The sequence below is a fragment of the Anomalospiza imberbis genome, unplaced genomic scaffold (assembly GCF_031753505.1).
Source record: "Anomalospiza imberbis isolate Cuckoo-Finch-1a 21T00152 unplaced genomic scaffold, ASM3175350v1 scaffold_287, whole genome shotgun sequence".
Classification (NCBI taxonomy): Eukaryota; Metazoa; Chordata; class Aves; order Passeriformes; family Viduidae; genus Anomalospiza; species Anomalospiza imberbis.
In genome coordinates, this window is record NW_027099911.1 from 1 (window position 1) to 19,442 (window position 19,442).

The window sequence follows — 19,442 nt, forward strand, 5'->3', positions numbered from 1 at the left end:
ATCGGGGAACCCCAAAAAACATCGGGGAACCCCCAAATACCCAGCCCAAACTCAGCCCGAATCCCCGCTGCCGCTGCCAGGCCTGCGCCCCGAAACCGTCAGGGGACCCCAAAACATCGGGAACCCCAAAAAACATCGTGGAACTCCGAAAAGCCACCCCAAACTCTGCCCAAACCCAGCCGGAATCCCCGCTGCTGCTGCCAGGCCTGCGCCCCGAAACCGTCAGGGGACCCCCAAAACATCGGGAACCCCAAAAAACATCGGGGAACCCCAAAATGTGGGGAGGGAACCCCAAAAACCATCAGGGAACCCCAAAAATGTGGGGAGGGAACCCCAAAACCATCGGGGAACCCCAAAATGGGGAGAGAGACCTCGAAAACCATCGGGGAACCCCAAAATGTGGGGAGGGAACCCCAAAAACCATCGGGGAACCCCAAAATGTGAGGAGAGACCCCAAAAACCATCGAGGAACCCCAAAATGTGGGGAGGGAACCCCAAAAATCATCGGGGAACCCCAAAATGTGGGGAGAGACCCCAAAAACCATCGGGGAACCCCAAAATGTGGGGAGAGACCCCAAAAACCATCGGGGAACCCCAAAATGTGGGGAGGGAACCCCAAAACCATCGGGGAACCCCAAAATGTGGAGAGATACCCCAAAAACCATCGGGGAACCCCAAAATGTGACGAGAGACCCCAAAAACCATCGGGGATCCCCAAAATGTGGGGAGGGAACCCCAAAAACCATCGGGGAACCCCAAAATGTGGGGAGGGAACCCCAAAAACCATCGGGGAACCCCAAAATGTGGGGAGAGAGACCTCGAAAACCATCAGGGAACCCCAAAATGTGATGAGAGACCCCAAAAACCATCAGGGAACCCCAAAATGTGGGGAGGGAACCCCAAAAACCATCAGGGAACCCCAAAATGTGGGGAGAGACCCCAAAAACCATCGGGGAACCCCAAAATCCCACCCCAAATCCCTGCCCCGCTGCCAGGCCTGCGCCCCAAAAACATCAGGGAACCCCAAAAACCAAACTGCGGGGATTAACCCCAAAAATTCTGGATTTTACCCCAAAAATTCTGGATTTTACCCCAAATTTCTGTGGTTTTACCCCAAATTTACCGCAAAATTTCTGGATTTTACCCCAAAAATTCTGGATTTTACCCAAAATTTCTAAGATTTTACCCAAAATTTACCCCAAAAATACTGGATTTTACCCAAAAATTCCTGGGGTTTTACCCCAAATTTCTGAGATTTTACCCCAAATTTACCCCAAAAATTCTGGATTTTACCCCAAATTTCTGTGGTTTTACCCCAAATTTTCCCCCAAAATTCTGGATTTTACCCCAAAAATTCTGGATTTTACCCCAAATTTCTGAGATTTTACCCCAAAAATTCTGGATTTTACCCCAAAAATTCTGGATTTTACCCCAAATTTCTAAGATTTTATCCCAATTTTACCCCAAAAATTCTGGATTTTACCCCAAGTTTCTAAGATTTTACCCCAAATTTACCCCAAAAAATTCTGGATTTTACCCCAAAATTTCTGTGGTTTTACCCCAAATATCAGAGATTTTACCCCAAATTTACCCCAAAAATTCTGGATTTTACCCCAAATTTCTAAGATTTTACCCCAAATTTACCCCAAAAATTCTGGATTTTACCCCAAATTTCTAAGATTTTATCCCAATTTTACCCCAAAAATTCTGGATTTTACCCCAAGTTTCTAAGATTTTACCCCAAATTTACCCCAAAAATTCTGGATTTTACCCCAAATTTCTGAGATTTCACCCCAAAAATTCTGGATGTCACCCCAAATTTCTGAGATTTTACCCCAAAAATTCTGGATTTTACCCCAAATTTACCCCAAAAATTCTGGATTTTACCCCAAAAATTCTGGATTTTACCCCAAATTTCTGAGATTTCACCCCAAAAATTCTGGATTTTACCCCAAATTTCTGAGATTTTACCCCAAATTTCTGAGATTTCACCCCAAAAATTCTGGATTTTACCCCAAATTTCTGAGATTTCACCCCAAAAATTCTGGATTTTACCCCAAATTTCTGAGATTTTACCCCAAATTTCTGAGATTTCACCCCAAAAATTCTGGATTTTACCCCAAATTTCTGTGGTTTTACCCCAAATTTCTGAGATTCTACCCCAAATTTACCCCAAAAATTCTGGATTTTACCCCAAAATTTCTGGATTTTACCCCAAATTTACCCCAAAAATTCTGGATTTTACCCCAAAAATTCTGGATTTTACCCCAAATTTCTGTGGTTTTACCCCAAATTTCAGAGATTTCACCCCAAAAATTCTGGATTTTACCCCAAATTTCTGTGGTTTTACCCCAAATTTCTGAGATTCTACCCCAAATTTACCCCAAAAATTCTGGATTTTACCCCAAAAATTCTGGATTTTACCCCAAATTTCTGAGATTTTACCCCATGGATTCTGGATTTTACCCCAAATTTCTGTGGTTTTACCCCAAATTTCTGAGATTTTACCCCAAATTTACCCCAAAAATTCTGGATTTTACCCCAAAAATTCTGGATTTTACCCCAAATTTGTGGGATTTAACCCCAAATTTCTGAGATTCCACCCCAAATTTCCTCATTTTGCCCCAAAATCCTCGTTTTTCAGGGAGTTTTGGGGTTTTTTTAGGGTTTTTTTAGGGGGGTTTTGGGGTGATTTTGGGGGATTTTGTTTGGGGTTTCCCAGGGAGTTTTGGGATTTTTGGGGTGATTTTTGGAGGTTTTGGGGTGATTTTTTTGGTTTTTGGGGTGATTTTTGGGGTTTTTTTTGGGTTTCAGGGAGTTTTGGGATTTTTTTGGGGTTCTGGGGTGATTTTTGGAGGTTTTGGGGTGATTTTTAGGGTGACTCTTGGGGGTTTTTTTTGGGTTTCAGGGAGTTTTGGGGTGATTTTTGGGTTTTTGGGGCGATTTTTGGAGGTTTTGGGGTGATTTTTGGGGTTTTTGGGGTGATTTTGGGGGTTTTGTTTGGGGTTTTTCAGGGAGTTTGGGGATTTTTGGGGGTGATTTTAGGTTTTTTTGGGGTGTTTTTTGGGGGTTTTTGGGGTGATTCTTGGCGGTTTTTTTGGGTTTCAGGGAGTTTTGGGGTGATTTTTGGAGGTTTTGGGGTGATTTTGGGGTTTTTGGGGTGATTTTGGGGGTCTTTTGGGGGGTTTCAGGGAGTTTTGGGTTTTTTTTGGGGGTTTTTGGGTGATTTTTGGGGTGACTCTTGGGGTTTTTTGGGGGTTTCAGGGAGTTTTGGGGTGATTTTTGGGGGTTTTGGGGTGATTTTTTGGGTTTTTGGGGTGATTTTTGGGGGCTTTTAGGGGGTTTCAGGGAGTTTTGGAGTGATTTTTGGGTTTTTGGGGTGATTTTTTGGGATTTTTGGGGTGATTCTTGGCGGGTTTTTTTGGGTTTCAGGGAGTTTTGGGGTGATTTTTGGAGGTTTTGGGGTGATTTTTGGGGTTTTTGGGGTGTTTCTTGGGGTTTTTTTTTGGGTTTCAGGGAGTTTTGGGGTGATTTTGGGGTTTTTGGGGTGATTTTTGGGGTTTTTGGGGTGATTCTTGGGGTTTTTTTTTGGGTTTCAGGGAGTTTTGGGGTGATTTTTGGGGTTTTTGGGGTGACTCTTGGGGGTTTTTTTTGGGTTTCAGGGAGTTTTGGGGTGATTTTTGGAGGTTTTGGGGTGGTTTTGGGCTGATTTTGGGGGGGGTTTTTTGGGTTTCAGGGAGTTTTGGGGTGATTTTGGGGTTTTTGGGGTGATTTTTGGGGTTTTTGGGGTGATTCTTGGGGGTTTTTTTTGGGTTTCAGGGAGTTTTGGGGTGATTTTTGGGGTTTTTGGGGTGACTCTTGGGGGTTTTTTTTGGGTTTCAGGGAGTTTTGGGGTGATTTTTGGAGGTTTTGGGGTGGTTTTGGGCTGATTTTGGGGGGGGTTTTTTGGGTTTCAGGGAGTTTTGGGGTGATTTTGGGGTTTTTTGGGGTGATTTTTGGGGTTTTTGGGGTGACTCTCGGGGGTTTTTTTGGGTTTCAGGGAGTTTTGGGGTGATTTTGGGGTTTTTGGGGGTGATTCTTGGCGGTTTTTTTTGGGTTTCACGGAGTTTTGGGGTGATTTTTGGGGTTTTGGGGTGATTTTTGGGGTTTTTGGGGGTGACTCTTGGGGTTTTTTTTGGGTTTCAGGAAGTTTTGGGTGATTTTGGGGTTTTTGGGGGTGATTTTTGGGGTATTTTTTGGTTTCAGGGAGTTTTGGGGTGACTTTGGGGTTTTTGGGGCGATTTTTGGGGTTTTTGGGGTTGCTCCCACCTTGGTCTCGCGGGCGATTTTGGTTTTTTGGTGCAGCAGGAACCCCACGATGGCCTCGCGCTCGTACAGGAACCCGTCGGGGCTGGGGGCAGAAATTGGGGAATTTTGGGGGATTTTGGGAGGTTTTGGGGGATTTTGGGGGGTTTTGGGGGATTTTTGGGGATTTTGGGATGGTTTTGGGGGATTTTTGGGGGTTTTGGGATGGTTTTTGGGAATTTTTGAGAGTTTTTGGGATGGTTTTGGGGGATTTTTAGGGATTTTGGGATGGTTTTGGAGGATTTTTAGGGATTTTGGGATGGTTATGGGGGATTTTGGGATGGTTTTGGGGGATTTTTGGGAATTTTGGGATGGTTTTGGGATGGTTTTGGGGGATTTTGGGATGGTTTTGGGGAATTTTGGGGGTATTTGGGATGGTTTTGGGGGATTTTTGGGGTATTTGAGATGGTTTTGGGGGATTTTGGGGGATTTTTGGGGGTTTTGGGATGGTTATTGGGAATTTTTGAGAGTTTTTGGGATGGTTTTGGAGGATTTTTGGGAATTTTGGGATGATTTTGGGGGGTTTTGGGGGATTTTTGGGGATTTTGGGATGGTTTTGGGGGATTTTTGGGGATTCTGGGAAGGTTTTGGGGGATTTTTGAGGGTTTTGGGGGATATTGGGATGGTTTTGGGGGATTTTGGGATGGTTTTGGAGGATTTTTGGGGAATTTGGGAAGGTTTCGGGGGATTTTTGGGGATTTTGGGAAGGTTCTGGGGGATTTGGGGGGATTTTGGGATGGTTTTTGGGATATTGGGATGGTTTTGGGGGATTTCTGGGGATTTTGTTAAGGTTTTGGGGGATTTTTGGCGACTTTAGGATGGTTTTGGGGGATTTTGGGGGGTTTGGGATGGTTTTGGAGGATTTTTAGGGATTTTGGGATGGTTTTGGGGGATTTTGGGATGGTTTTGGGGGATTTTGGGGGCACTTTGGGATGGTTTTGGGGGATTTGGAGGGAATTTCGGGTCCTGGGGAGGGTTTGAAGTTGTTTTGGGGCTGTTATTTGGATATTTCGGGGCAGTTTCGGTGCTGTTATTTGGATATTTCGGGGGGCATTTCGGGCTGGTTTTGGGGCTGTTATTTGGATATTTCGGGGGGGCATTTCGGGCTGGTTTTGGGGCTGTTATTTGGGTATTTTAGGGGGTATTTCGGGGGGTATTTCAGGCAGTTTTGGTGCTGTTATTTGGGTATTTCGGGGGGTATTTCAGGCAGTTTTGGTGCTGTTATTTGGGTATTTCGGGGGGCATTTCGGGGCAGTTTTGGGGCTGTTATTTGGGTATTTCGGGGCAGTTTCGGTGCTGTTATTTGGATATTTCGGGGGGCATTTCGGGGCAGTTTTGGGGCTGTGATTTGGGTATTTCAGGGCAGTTTTGGGGCTGTTATTTGGGTATTTTGTGGGGCATTTCGGGGCAGTTTTGGGGCTGTTATTTGGATATTTCAGGGCAGTTTTGGGGCTGTTATTTGGGTATTTTGGGGGGCATTTCGGGGCAGTTTTGGGGCTGTTATTTGGATATTTCGGGGGGCATTTCAGGGCAGTTTTGGGGCTGTTATTTGGATATTTCGGGGGGCATTTCGGGCTGGTTTTGGGGCTGTTATTTGGGTATTTTGGGGGGCATTTCGGGGCAGTTTTGGGGCTGTTATTTGGGTATTTCGGGGCAGTTTTGGGGCTGTTATTTGGATATTTCGGGGGGCATTTCGGGCTGGTTTTGGGGCTGTTATTTGGGTATTTTGGGGGGTATTTCGGGGCAGTTTTGGGGCTGTTATTTGGGTATTTCAGGGCAGTTTAGGGGCTGTTATTTGGGTATTTTAGGGGGTATTTCGGGGGGTATTTCAGGCAGTTTTGGGGCTGTTATTTGGGTATTTCAGGCAGTTTTGGGGCTGTTATTTGGGTATTTCAGGGCAGTTTAGGGGCTGTTATTTGGGTATTTTAGGGGGTATTTCAGGGGGTATTTCAGGCAGTTTTGGGGCTGTTATTTGGGTATTTCAGGCAGTTTTGGGGCTGTTATTTGGGTATTTTAGGGGGTATTTCGGGGGGTATTTCGGGGCAGTTTAGGGGCTGTTATTTGGGTATTTCGGGGGGCATTTCGGGGCAGTTTTGGGGCTGTTTTTTGGGCACGCCGGGGCTGGTTTTGGGCCATTTTCGGGCTGGTTTGGGGGCGCTTTTGGGGCTGTTATTTGGGTATTTTGGGGGGTATTTCGGGGGGTATTTCAGGGCAGTTTTGGGGCTGTTATTTGGATATTTCGGGGGGCATTTCGGGGCAGTTTCGGTGCTGTTATTTGGATATTTCGGGGGGCATTTCGGGGCAGTTTTGGGGCTGTTATTTGGGTATTTCGGGGGGTATTCCGGGGCAGTTTTGGGGCTGTTATTTGGGTATTTCGGGGGGTATTTCGGGCTGGTTTTGGGGCTGTTATTTGGATATTTCAGGCAGTTTTGGGGCTGTTATTTGGGTACGCCGGGGCTGGTTTTGGGCCCTTTTCGGGCTGGTTTGGGGGCAGTTTTGGGGCTGTTATTTGGATATTTCAGGGGGCATTTCGGGGCAGTTTTGGGGCTGTTATTTGGATATTTTGGGGGGCATTTCGGGGCAGTTTTGGGGCTGTTATTTGGATATTTCGGGGGGCATTTCGGGCTGGTTTTGGGGCTGTTGTTTGGATATTTCGGGGCAGTTTTGGGGCTGTTATTTGGGTATTTTGGGGGGCATTTCGGGGCAGTTTAGGGGCTGTTATTTGGATATTTTGGGGGGTATTTCGGGCTGGTTTTGGGGCTGTTATTTGGGTATTTTTCGGGGCAGTTTTGGGGCTGTTATTTGGGTATTTCGGGGGGCATTTCGGGGCAGTTTTGGGGCTGTTATTTCGGTATTTCGGGGCGGTTTTGGGGCTGTTATTTGGGTATTTCGGGGGGCATTTCGGGCTGCTTTGGGGCTGTTATTTGGATATTTCGGGGCAGTTTTGGGGCTGTTATTTGGATATTTCGGGGGGCATTTCGGGGCGGTTTTGGGGCTGTTATTTGGATATTTTGGGGGGCATTTCGGGCTGGTTTTGGGGCTGTTATTTGGGTATTTTGGGGCAGTTTTGGGGCTGTTATTTGGATATTTCAGGCAGTTTTGGGGCTGTTATTTGGGTATTTCGGGGGGCATTTCAGGCTGGTTTTGGGGCTGTTATTTGGATATTTCAGGCTGGTTTTGGGGCTGTTATTTGGATATTTCGGGGGGTATTTCAGGCAGTTTTGGGGCTGTTATTTGGGTATTTCGGGGGGTATTTCAGGCAGTTTTGGGGCTGTTATTTGGGTATTTCGGGGGGCATTTCGGGGCAGTTTTGGGGTTGTTATTTGGATATTTCAGGCAGTTTTGGGGCTGTTATTTGGGTATTTCGGGGGGTATTTCGGGGCAGTTTAGGGGCTGTTATTTGGATATTTCGGGGGGCATTTCAGGCTGGTTTTGGGGCTGTTATTTAGGTACGCCGGGGCTGGTTTTGGGCCCTTTTCGGGCTGGTTCGGGGGCGCTTTTGGGGCTCACTCACGTCACCACGGGGTCCCGGCAGGGCTGCAGGGACAGGCAGCAGCAATCGAAATCCTTGATGGCGTCACGGCCCACCCGCACCCGCTGCGTGCCGTAACCCGAGGCCGCTGCGGGCGACACAGAGACACGAGTGTCACCTCCCCTCCGTGGCCCCAAAGGCCCCGAAGGCCCCGAGCCCGGCGCCACCTGTGTCCTTCTTCCGCTCGTGGTAGCTGTACACGGCCCCCGCCGTGCAGTTCTTGCCGTGCCGGGTCATGGCCGCGCCTCAGCCGCTCCGGGATGCTCCTGGAGGGATGGAGAGCACAATTTCAAGCGGTCTCGGGGTTTTTTTTTGGGGTTTTTTCGGGGTTTTTTCGGGGTTTTGGGGTGTGGGGCCCGCGGTCGCCTCACGGCCGGCTCCGGCGCCGCAGCGGAAGGCGGAAGTGGCGAACCGGAAGCGCGCCCCGGCTGAAAGGGTCCGGGTGGGCGCAGCGTTTTGGTTCCGCCCCTCCTACGTCTCAGCTCCCAGTTGCTCCCAGTATGCGCCGGTTCCGCCCAGTGTCACTCAGCATCTTAGCCACGCCCCCTCCGTGCTGACCTCCGTCGGCCCGCCCCTATACGGAGAAAACCCCGCCTCCTTTCCTTATATAGACAGGGCAACGCCCTAACCCCGCCCCTTCCCCTATAGAAAAGGCCTGGCCCCGCCCATTTATCGCCTATAGACGCGGGTTGGCCCCGCCCCTAAGGGCTCCCGCCACTGTGTGGCCACACCTCTTTTCCATATAAGGAGGCGCATAACCCCGCCCCTTAACAGCCTCTAAATGCCACTTGGCCCCGCCCCAAAGGCGCCAGACGCCGTCTGGCCACGCCCCTTTTCCATATATGGAGGTGGTTAACCCGGCCTGTTTATCGCCTAGAGACACTGCTTGGCCCCGCCCCCTCAGCGCTCCCTCTACTCTGTGACCACGCCCTCTTTCCATATACGGAGGCGCTTAACCCCGCCCTTTAATTGCCTATAGATGAGGCTTGGCCCCGCCCCTAAGGAATCCCGCCGCCGTCTGGCCACGCCCTCTTTCCATATTCAGAGCCGCTTGGCCCCGCCCCCTCAGCGCTCCCCGCCACTGTGTGACCACGCCCTTTTCCCATATTTGGAGTCGCTTGGCCCCGCCCTTTTACCGCCGCGTGGCCCCGCCCCCTCAGCGCTCCCCGCCACAGTGTGACCACGCCCCTTTTCCATATTCGGAGTCGCTCGGCCCCGCCCTTTTACCGCCGCGTGGCCCCGCCCCCTCAGCGCTCCCCGCCACTGCGTGACCACGCCCCTTTTCCATATTCGGCTTCGCTTGGCCCCGCCCTTTTACCGCCGCGTGGCCCCGCCCCCTCAGCGCTCCCCGCCACTGCGTGACCACGCCCCTTTTCCATATTCGGCGTCGCTTGGCCCCGCCCTTTTACCGCCGCGTGGCCCCGCCCCCTCAGCGCTCCCCGCCACCGCGTGACCACGCCCCTTTTCCATATTTGGAGTCGCTTGGCCCCGCCCTTTTACCGCCGCCTGGCTCCGCCCCCTCAGCGCTCCCCGCCACAGTGTGACCACGCCCTTTTCCCATATTTGGAGTCGCTTGGCCCCGCCCTTTTACCGCCGCGCGGCCCCGCCCCCTCAGCGCTCCCGCCACTGCGTGGCCACGCCCTTTTGCCCATTTACGGCCGCGCTTGGCCCCGCCCCTTTCTCCCCGCCGCCATTGTCTCTCCCCGCCGCTTGCCCCGCCCCTTTTCCCTTTTACGGCCACGCTCCGGCCGCGCCCCTCTCCCCCTATTGGCCCACGCTGGCCCCGCCCCTCCCGCCGCGCTCCCGCCGCCGCGCGGCCCCGCTCGGGCCCCGCGCGGTGCAGTGTGGGAGGAAGCGGCGGCGCGCGGCCCCGCTCCATCATGGCGGCTCCGTGAGGCGCCCCCCGCCCGGCCGCCCCCCGGCCCCCCCGGCCCTCGACCCCCGCCCGGCCCCGGGGGGCGCCGCCCCCATGGACAGGAACTACCCGGCCGCCGGGTTCGGGGACCCGCTGAGCGCCGGGCCCGGCTGGAGCTACGAGCGCTCGGCCAAGGCCAGGTGAGGGGGGGGCTCTGAGCGGGGGAAGGGGGCGCGCACCGGAGGGGGGAGGGGGCGGCGGCGGCACCGGGGGGAGGGCGGCGGGGGGATGGGGGGAGGAGGGGGTTGGGGGGCGGCGGGGTTTGGGGTGAGGGGTCCCGTTACAGCGGGAATTGGGGTGAGGGGTCCCGTTGCAGCGGGAATTGGGGTGAGGGGTCCCGTTACAGCGGGAATTGGGGTGAGGGGTCCCGTTAGAACGGGAATTGGGGTGAGGGGTCCCGTTACAGCGGGGTTTGGGGTGAGGGGTCCCGTTAGAACGGGAATTGGGGTGAGGGGTCCCGTTAGAACGGGAATTGGGGTGAGGGGTCCCGTTACAGCGGGAATTGGGGTGAGGGGTCCCGTTAGAACGGGAATTGGGGTGAGGGGTCCCGTTACAGCGGGAATTGGGGTGAGGGGTCCCGTTAGAACGGGAATTGGGGTGAGGGGTCCCGTTAGAACGGGAATTGGGGTGAGGGGTCCCGTTACAGCGGGAATTGGGGTGAGGGGTCCCGTTACAGCGGGAATTGGGGTGAGGGGTCCCGTTACAGCGGGAATTGGGGTCCTGGGGATTTGGGGTGCAGGGGTCCCGTTACACCGGGGTTTGGGGTGCAGGGGTCCTGTTACACCAGGGTTTTGGGTGCAGGGGTCCCGTTACACCGGGGTTTTGGGTGCAGGGATCCCGGTACACCAGGGTTTTGGGTGCAGGGATCCCGGTACACCGGGGTTTGGGGTGCAGGGATCCCGGTACACCGGGGTTTGGGGTGCAGGGGTCCCGTTACAGCGGGGTTTGGGGTGCAGGGATCCCGTTACACCGGGGTTTGGGGTGCAGGGGTCCCGTTACAGCGGGGTTTGGGGTGCAGGGATCCCGGTACACCGGGGTTTGGGGTGCAGGGGTCCCGTTACACCGGGGTTTGGGGTGCAGGGATCCCGTTACACCGGGGTTTGGGGTGCAGGGGTCCCGGTACACCGGGGTTTGGGGTGCAGGGATCCCATTACACCGGGGTTTGGGGTGCAGGGGTCCCGGTACACCGGGGTTTGGGGTGCAGGGGTCCCGTTACACCGGGGTTTGGGGTGTTGGGGTCCCGGTACACCGGGGTTTGGGGTGCAGGGATCCCGTTACACCGGGGTTTGGGGTGTTGGGGTCCCATTACAGTGAGACTTGGGGTGCTGAAGGATTTGGGGTGTGCTGGGATTTGGGTTGCTGTGGTCCCATTGCACCGGGATTTGGGGTTTCCCTGGAGGATTGAGGTGCTGGGATCCCATTACGCTGGGAGTTGGGGTGTGCCGGGATTTGGGATGTGCAGGAATTTGGGGCATCCCTGGAGTGTTGGGATGCTGTGATTCTGTTACACCCGGATTTGGGGTGCATGGATGCCGTTACATTGGGATTTGGGGTGCAGGGATCTGATTACACCAGGATTTGGGGTGCAGGGATCCCCTTACATCGGGATTTGGGGTGCAGGGATCCCGTTACACCGGGATTTGGGGTGCTGCAATCCCATTTACAGCGTGATTTGGGGTGCAGGAATCCCATTACACCGGGATTTGGAGTGCAGGGATCCCATTATAGCAGAGTTTGGGGTGCAGGGATCCCGTTCCACCAGGATTTGGGGTGCTGCAATCCCATTACAGCAGGATTTGGGGTGCGTGGATCCCGTTACACCGGGATTTGGGGTGCAGGGATCCCGTTACACCGGAATTTGGGGTGCATTGATCTGGTTACAGCGGGATTTGGGGTGCATGGATCCCATTACAGCAGGATTTGGGGTGCATGGATCCCATTATAGCTGAGTTTGGGGTGCAGGGATCCCGTTACACCGTGATTTTGGGTGCAGGGACCCCGTTCCACTGGGATTTGGGGTGCATGGATCCCATTACACCAGGATTTGGGGTGCATGGATCCCGTGACACTGGGATTTGGGGTGCTGCAATCCCATTTACAGCGTGATTTGGGGTGCATGGATCCCATTCCACCAGGATTTGGGGTGCAGGGATCCAATTACACCGGGATTTGGGGAGCATGGATCCCGTAACACTGGGATTTGGGGTGCTGCAATCCCATTACACCGAGATTTGGGGTGCAGGGATCCCGTTCCACCAGGATTTGGGGTGCCGCAATCCTATTTACAGCATGATTTGGGGTGCATGGATCCCATTACACCGGGATTTGGGGTGCATGGATCCCATTACACCGGGATTTGGGGTGCTGCAATCCCATTACACCGGGATTTGGGGTGCCTCGATCCTATTACACCAGGATTTGGGGGTGCATGAATCCTGTTCCACTGGGATTTGGGGTGCATGGATCCCATTACAGCAGGATTTGGGGTGCATGGATCCCATTTACAGCAGGATTTGGGGTGCATGGACCCATTACACCGGGATTTGGGGGTGCATGGATCCCGTTACACCAGGATTTGGGGTGCATGGATCCCATTACAGCGGGATTTGGGGTGCGTGGATCCCGTTACAGTGGAGTTTGGGGTGTAGGGATCCCATTACAGCGGGATTTTGGGTGCTGCAATCCCATTACACCGGGATTTGGGGTGCATGGATCCCGTTACAGCGGTATTTGGGGTGCGTGGATCCCATTACACCGGGATTTGGGGAGCTGAAATCCCATTACACCAGGATTTGGGGTGCTGCAATCCCATTTACAGCAGGATTTGGGGTGCATGGATCCCGTAACACGGGGATTTGGGGTGCTGCAATCCCATTACACCGGGATTTTGGGTGCTGCGATCCCATTTACAGCAGGATTTGGGGTGCTGCAATCCCATTTGCAGCAGGATTTGGGGTGCATGGATCCCGTTACACTGGGATTTGGGGTGCATCGATCCTATTACACCAGGATTTGGGGGTGCATGAATCCCGTTCCACTGGGATTTGGGGTGCATGGATCCCATTACAGCAGGATTTGGGGTGCATGGATCCCATTACACCGGGATTTGGGGGTGCATGGATCCCGTTACAGCGGTATTTGGGGTGCAGGGATCGCGTTCCACTGGAATTTGGGGTGCGTGGATCCCGTTACAGCGGAGTTTGGGGTGCAGGGATCCCATTACACCAGAATTTGGGGTGCAGGGATCGCGTTCCACCGGAATTTGGGGTGCGTGGATCCCGTTACAGCCGAATTTGGGGCGCAGGGATCCCATTACAGCGGAGTTTGGGGTGCAGGGATCGCGTTCCACCAGGATTTGGGGTGCCGCAATCCTATTTACAGCGGGATTTGGGGTGTATGGATCCCATTACACCGGATTTTGGCGGTGCATGGATCCCGTTACACCGGGATTTGGGGTGCTGCAATCCCATTTACAGTGTGATTTGGGGTGCAGGAATCCCATTACACCAGGATTTGGGGTGCAGGGATCCTGTTCCACCAGGATTTGGGGTGCTGCAATCCCATTTACAGCTTGATTTGGGGTGCTGCAATCCCATTACACCGGGATTTGGGGTGCAGGGATCCCGTTACACCAGGATTTGGGGTGCTGCAGTCCCATTACAGCGGGATTTGGGGTGCATGGATCCTGTTCCACCGGGATTTGGGGTGCATGGATCCCGTTACACTGGGATTTGGGGTGCATGGATCCCGTTACACCGGGATTTGGGGTGCATGGATCCCGTTACTCCCGGATTTGGGGTGCAGGGATCCCGTTACAGCAGGATTTGGGTTGCCGCAATCCCATTTACAGCATGATTTGGGGTGCATGGATCCCGTTACAGCGGGATTTGGGGGTGCAGGGATCCCATTACACCGGAATTTGGGGTGCAGGGATCGTGTTCCTCCGGGATTTGGGGTGCGTGGATCCCGTTACAGCCGAATTTGGGGTGCATGGATCCCATTACAGCGGATTGGGGTGCAGGGATCGCGTTCCACCGGGATTTGGGGTGCGCTAGGATTTGGGGTGCAGGTGGATTGGGGTGCTGTGATCCTGTTCCAGCAGGAAATTGGGTGCTGAGGGATTTGGGGTGTGCGGGGATTTGGGGTGCTGAGGGATTCGGGGTCTCCCTGGAGAATTGGGCCGGTGGGTTCCTGTTACACCTGGATTTGGGGTGTGCGGGGATTTGGGGTGCAGGAATCCCGTTATACTGGGATTTGGGGTGCCCCAGGGTTTGGGGTGCCAGGATCCCATTACAGTGGGATTTGGGGTGCTCCAGGATTTGGGTGGCAGGGATCCCATTACACCAGGATTTGGGGTGCTGGGATCCCATTACAGTGGGATTTGGGGTGCTCCAGGATTTGGGGTGCTCCAGGATTTGGGGTGCAGGGATCCCATTACACCAGGATTTGGGGTGTGCGGGGATTTGGGGTGTGCTGAGGGATTCGGGGTCTCCCTGGAGAATTGGGCCGGTGGGTTCCTGTCACACCTGGATTTGGGGTGCTGGGATCCCGTTATACTGGGATTTGGGGTGCCCCAAGATTGGGGTGCAGGGATCTTGTTGCTTTGGGATTTGGGGTGCTGGGATCCCGTTACCCCAGGGTTTGGGGTGCCCCAGGATTTGGGGTGCAGGGATCCTGTTATACTGGGATTTGGGGTGCCCCAGGGTTTGGGGTGCAGGGATCTTGTTGCACTGGGATTTGGGGTGCAGGGATCCCATTACACCAGGGTTTGGGGTACACCAGGGTTTGGGGTGCTGGGATCCCATTACAGTGGGATTTGGGGTGCTCCAGGATTTGGGGTGCTCCGGGATTTCGGGGGCAGGGATCCCATTACAGTGGGATTTGGGGTGCTCCAGGATTTGGGTTGTGCTGGGATTTGGGGTGCTGGGATCCCGTTACAGCAGGATTTGGGGGCCCCAGAGTTTGGGGTGCTGGGATCCTGTTACACCGGGATTTGGGGTGTGCTGGGATTTGGGGTGCTGGGATCCTGTTGCACTGGGATTTGGGGTGTGCTGGGATTTGGGGGACAGGGATCCCATTACACCAGGATTTGGGGTGCAGGGATCCTGTTGCGCTGGGATTTGGGGTGCTCCAGTATTTGGGGTGTGCTGGGATTTGGGGTGCAGGGATTCTGTTGCACTGGGATTTGGGGTGCTCCAGGATTTGGGGGGCAGGGATCCCATTACACCAGGATTTGGGGTGCAGGGATCCCTTGCAGTGGGATTTGGGGTGCTCCAGGATTTGGGATGTGCTGGGATTTGGGGTGCGGGGATCCTGTTACAGCGGGATTTGGGGTGCTCCAGGATTTGGGGTGCCCCAGGATTTGGGGTGCAGGGATCCTGTTGCACTGGGATTTGGGGTGCTCCAGGATTTGGTGAGTGCTGGGATTTGGGGTGCTGGGATCCCGTTGCACTGGGATTTGGGGTGCTCCAGGATTTGGGGTGCTCCAGGATTTGGGGGGCAGGGGTCCCATTGTACCAGGATTTGGGGTGTCACACCTGTGTGTGCCTGTGTCACACCTGTGTCACACGTGGCACACCTGTGGGGGTGTGGCACACCTGAGCATCAGTGGCTGGCACACCTGAGGGTGTGGCACACCTGGGAGTGGGTGTGGCACACCTGTGTGGGGGTGTGGCACACCTGGGAGTGGGTGTGGCACACCTGTGTTCAGGTCACACTTGGGTGTGGGTGTGTCACACCTGTGTACTTCTCACACCTGGGAGTGGGTGTGGCACACCTGGGAGTGGGTGTGTCACACCTGGGAGTGGGTGTGGCACACCTGTGTTCAGGTCACACCTGGGAGTGGGTGTGTCACACCTGGGAGTGGGTGTGGCACACCTGTGTTCAGGTCACACCTGGGAGTGGGTGTGGCACACCTGGGAGTGGGTGTGTCACACCTGTGTACTTGTCACACCTGGGAGTGGGTGTGGCACACCTGGGAGTGGGTCTGTCACACCTGTATGTGGGTGTGGCACACCTGGGAGTGGGTGTGTCACACCTGTCACACACCTGTGTCACACGTGTCACACGCCTGTGGGTCTCACACCTGTGCCACACCTGTCACACACAGGTGTGCACAGCTCACACCGCTCGTGTCACACGTGTTGTGCACACCTGTGTCACACCTGTCACAGCGTTGTGGGGGCGGTGACAGTGACACCTGTCCCTGTCCCCAGCCTGGTGGGTGTGACAATCCCGTGTGACACACCTGTCCCTGTCCCCACCTCGGCTGGGTGTGACAATCCCGTGTGACACACCTGTCCCTGTCCCCAGCCGGGCTGGGTGTGACAATCCCGTGTGACACACCTGTCCCTGTCCCCACCTCGGCTGGGTGTGACAATCCCGTGTGACACACCTGTCCCTGTCCCCAGCCTGGGCTGGGTGTGACAATCCCGTGTGACACACCTGTCCCTGTCCCCAGCCTGGGCTGGGTGTGACAATCCCGTGTGACACACCTGTCCCTGTCCCCAGCCTGGGCTGGGTGTGACAATCCCGTGTGACACACCTGTCCCTGTCCCCAGCCTGGCTGGGTGTGACAATCTCGTGTGACACACCTGTCCCTGTCCCCACCTCGGCTGGGTGTGACAATCCCGTGTGACACACCTGTCCCTGTCCCCAGCTGGGCTGGGTGTGACAATCCCGTGTGACACACCTGTCCCTGTCCCCACCTGGGCTGGGTGTGACAATCCCGTGTGACACACCTGTCCCTGTCCCCAGCCTGGGGTGGGTGTGACAATCCCGTGTGACACACCTGTCCCTGTCCCCAGCTGGGGTGGGTGTGACAATCCCGTGTGACACACCTGTCCCTGTCCCCAGCCTGGGGTGGGTGTGACAATCCCGTGTGACACACCTGTCCCTGTCCCCAGCTGGGCTGGGTGTGACAATCCCGTGTGACACACCTGTCCCTGTCCCCAGCCTGGGGTGGGTGTGACAATCCCGTGTGACACACCTGTCCCTGTCCCCACCTCGGCTGGGTGTGACAATCCCGTGTGACACACCTGTCCCTGTCCCCACCTCGGCTGGGTGTGACAATCCCGTGTGACACACCTGTCCCTGTCCCCAGCCGGGGTGGGTGGTGACAATCCCGTGTGACACACCTGTCCCTGTCCCCAGCCGGGCTGGGTGTGACAATCCCGTGTGACACACCTGTCCCTGTCCCCAGCCTGGGGTGGGTGTGACAATCCAGTGTGACACACCTGTCCCTGTCCCCAGCCTGGTGGGTGTGACAATCCCGTGTGACACACCTGTCCCTGTCCCCACCTCGGCTGGGTGTGACAATCCCGTGTGACACACCTGTCCCTGTCCCCAGCCCGGCTGGGTGTGACAATCCCGTGTGACACACCTGTCCCTGTCCCCAGCCGGGCTGGGTGTGACAATCCCGTGTGACACACCTGTCCCTGTCCCCAGCCTGGGGTGGGTGTGACAATCCCGTGTGACACACCTGTCCCTGTCCCCACCTCGGCTGGGTGTGACAATCCCGTGTGACACACCTGTCCCTGTCCCCAGCCGGGCTGGGTGTGACAATCCCGTGTGACACACCTGTCCCTGTCCCCAGCCTGGTGTACGGGGGCTCGCGGGGGTCGCACCCCGACCCCGACCTGCTGCACCGGCAGCCCTACGGAGCGCCCCACCCGCTGCAGGGCTATGCGGCCAACCACCACCCGCCAGGTACGGCACCCGTGTCACCTTCTGCCACCTTCTGCCACCCGTGCCACCTTCTGCCACCCGTGTCACCTTCTGCCACCCGCTGTCACCTTCTGTCACCCGTGTCACCTTCTGCCACCTTCTGCCACCCGTGTCACCTTCTGCCACCTTCTGTCACCCGTGTCACCTTCTGCCACCTTCTGCCACCCGTGTCACCTTCTGCCACCCATGTCACCTTCTGTCACCCGTGTCACCTTCTGCCACCCGTGCCACCTTCTGCCACCCGCTGTCACCTACTGCCACCCGTGTCACCTTCTGCCACCTTCTGCCACCTTGTGTCACCCGTGTCACCTTCTGCCACCCGCTGTCACCTTCTGCCACCTTCTGCCACCCGTGTCGCCTTCTGCCACCCGCTGTCGCCTTCTGTCACCCGTGTCACCTTCTGCCACCCGCTGTCACCTTCTGCCACCCGTGTCACCTACTGCCACCCGTGTCACCTTCTGCCACCCGCTGTCGCCTTCTGTCACCCGTGTCACCTTCTGCCACCCGCTGTCACCTTCTGCCACCCGTGTCACCTTCTGCCACCCGTGTCACCTACTGTCACCCGTGTCACCTTCTGCCACCCATGTCACCTTCTGCCACCCGTGTCACCTTCTGCCACCCGCTGTCACCTTCTGCCACCCACTGTCACCTACTGTCACCCGCTGTCACCTTCTGCCACCCGTGTCACCTACTGTCACCCGCTGTCACCTTCTGCCACCCGCTGTCACCTTCTGCCACCCGTGTCACCTTCTGTCACCCGCTGTCACCTTCTGCCACCCACTGTCACCTACTGTCACCCGCTGTCACCTTCTGCCACCCGCTGTCACCTTCTGCCACCCGTGTCACCTTCTGCCACCCGTGTCACCTACTGTCACTCCTTGCACCTTGTGTCGCCTACTGACACCCCATCACCTTCTGTCACTTTCTGTCACCCTATCGCCTTCTGTCATCTTCTGTCACTCCTTGTCACCTGTTGTCACCTACTGTCATTCTTTGTCACCTACTGTCACCTGTTGTCGCTCCCTGTCACTTTCTGTCACCTTCTGTTGCCTACTGTCGCCTGTTGTCACTGCTTGTCTTCTTCTGTCGCCCCATCACCTACAGTCACCTGTTGTCACCTCCTGTCACTCCTTGTCACCTTTTGTCACCTACTGTCACTCCTTGTCGCCTTCTGTCACCTTTCGTCACCTTCTGTCACCTGTTGTCACCTACTGTCATTGCTTGTCACTTTTTGTCACCTACTGTCGCTGCTTGTCACCTTCTGTCACCTGTTGTCACCTACTGTCATTGCTTGTCACCTTCTGTCACCTTCTGTCACCTGTTGTCACCTACTGTCATTGCTTGTTGCCTTCTGTCACCTTCTGTCACCCATTGTCACCTACTGTCATTTCTTGTCACTTTTTGTCCCCTACTGTCGCTGCTTGTCGCCTTCTATCACTTGTCGTCACCTTCTGTCACTCTTTGTCACCCATTGTCACCTTCTGTCACTTTCTGTCGCCGCTTGTCATCTTCTGTCACCCCCTGTCACCTCCTGCCATCTACTGTCACTTCCTGTCGCCTACTGTCACCTCTGTCAGGTGCTGTCACCTACTGTCACATTTTGTCACCTACTCTCACGTTTTGTCACCTTCTATCACCTGTTGTCACTTCCTGTCACCTTCTGTCACCTCCTGCCAGCGACTGTCACCTACACCCGCTTTCTGTTGCGTTCTGTCCGTTTCTGTCCCTTGGTGTCCCCTCCTGTCACCCCCCGTCGCCCACCTTGTGTCACCCTGACCGCGCAGCACCGCGACCCCAGCTCCCGGTGTCACCTTGTCACTTCCATGTCCCAGCGCTGTGTCACCCTGCCACGTTTGTCCCCTCACGTTTCCCGCTTTTCTCCCCTCACATTTCCCACTTTTCCTCTCACATTTCCAATTTTTCCCC

At 55.1% G+C, this 19,442-nt stretch overlaps 2 protein-coding genes across 2 annotated transcripts in view; one reads left to right on the top strand and one right to left on the bottom strand.

Annotated features, from left to right (window-relative positions):
- Window positions 1–40: 40 nt before the first annotated feature.
- On the bottom strand, window positions 41–8,385 carry NOSIP (nitric oxide synthase interacting protein; the record flags this gene model as incomplete). The annotated part of the gene is made up of 4 exons (XM_068178268.1): window positions 8,044–8,385; window positions 7,859–7,964; window positions 4,309–4,390; window positions 41–82 (listed from the first exon to the last, which is right to left on the bottom strand). Coding segments are annotated over exons 1-4 (300 nt in total), but the record flags the coding sequence as incomplete, so codon positions are not given.
- Window positions 8,386–9,704: 1,319 nt separating this feature from the next.
- PRR12 (proline rich 12) overlaps window positions 9,705–19,442 on the top strand; it is a 45,566-nt gene continuing 35,828 nt past the window's right edge. Inside the window, 2 exon segments of the mRNA XM_068178270.1 lie at window positions 9,705–9,931; window positions 17,386–17,498. Of these exon segments, the coding sequence (XP_068034371.1) occupies window positions 9,846–9,931; window positions 17,386–17,498 (199 nt within the window). The 5' untranslated portion in view covers window positions 9,705–9,845.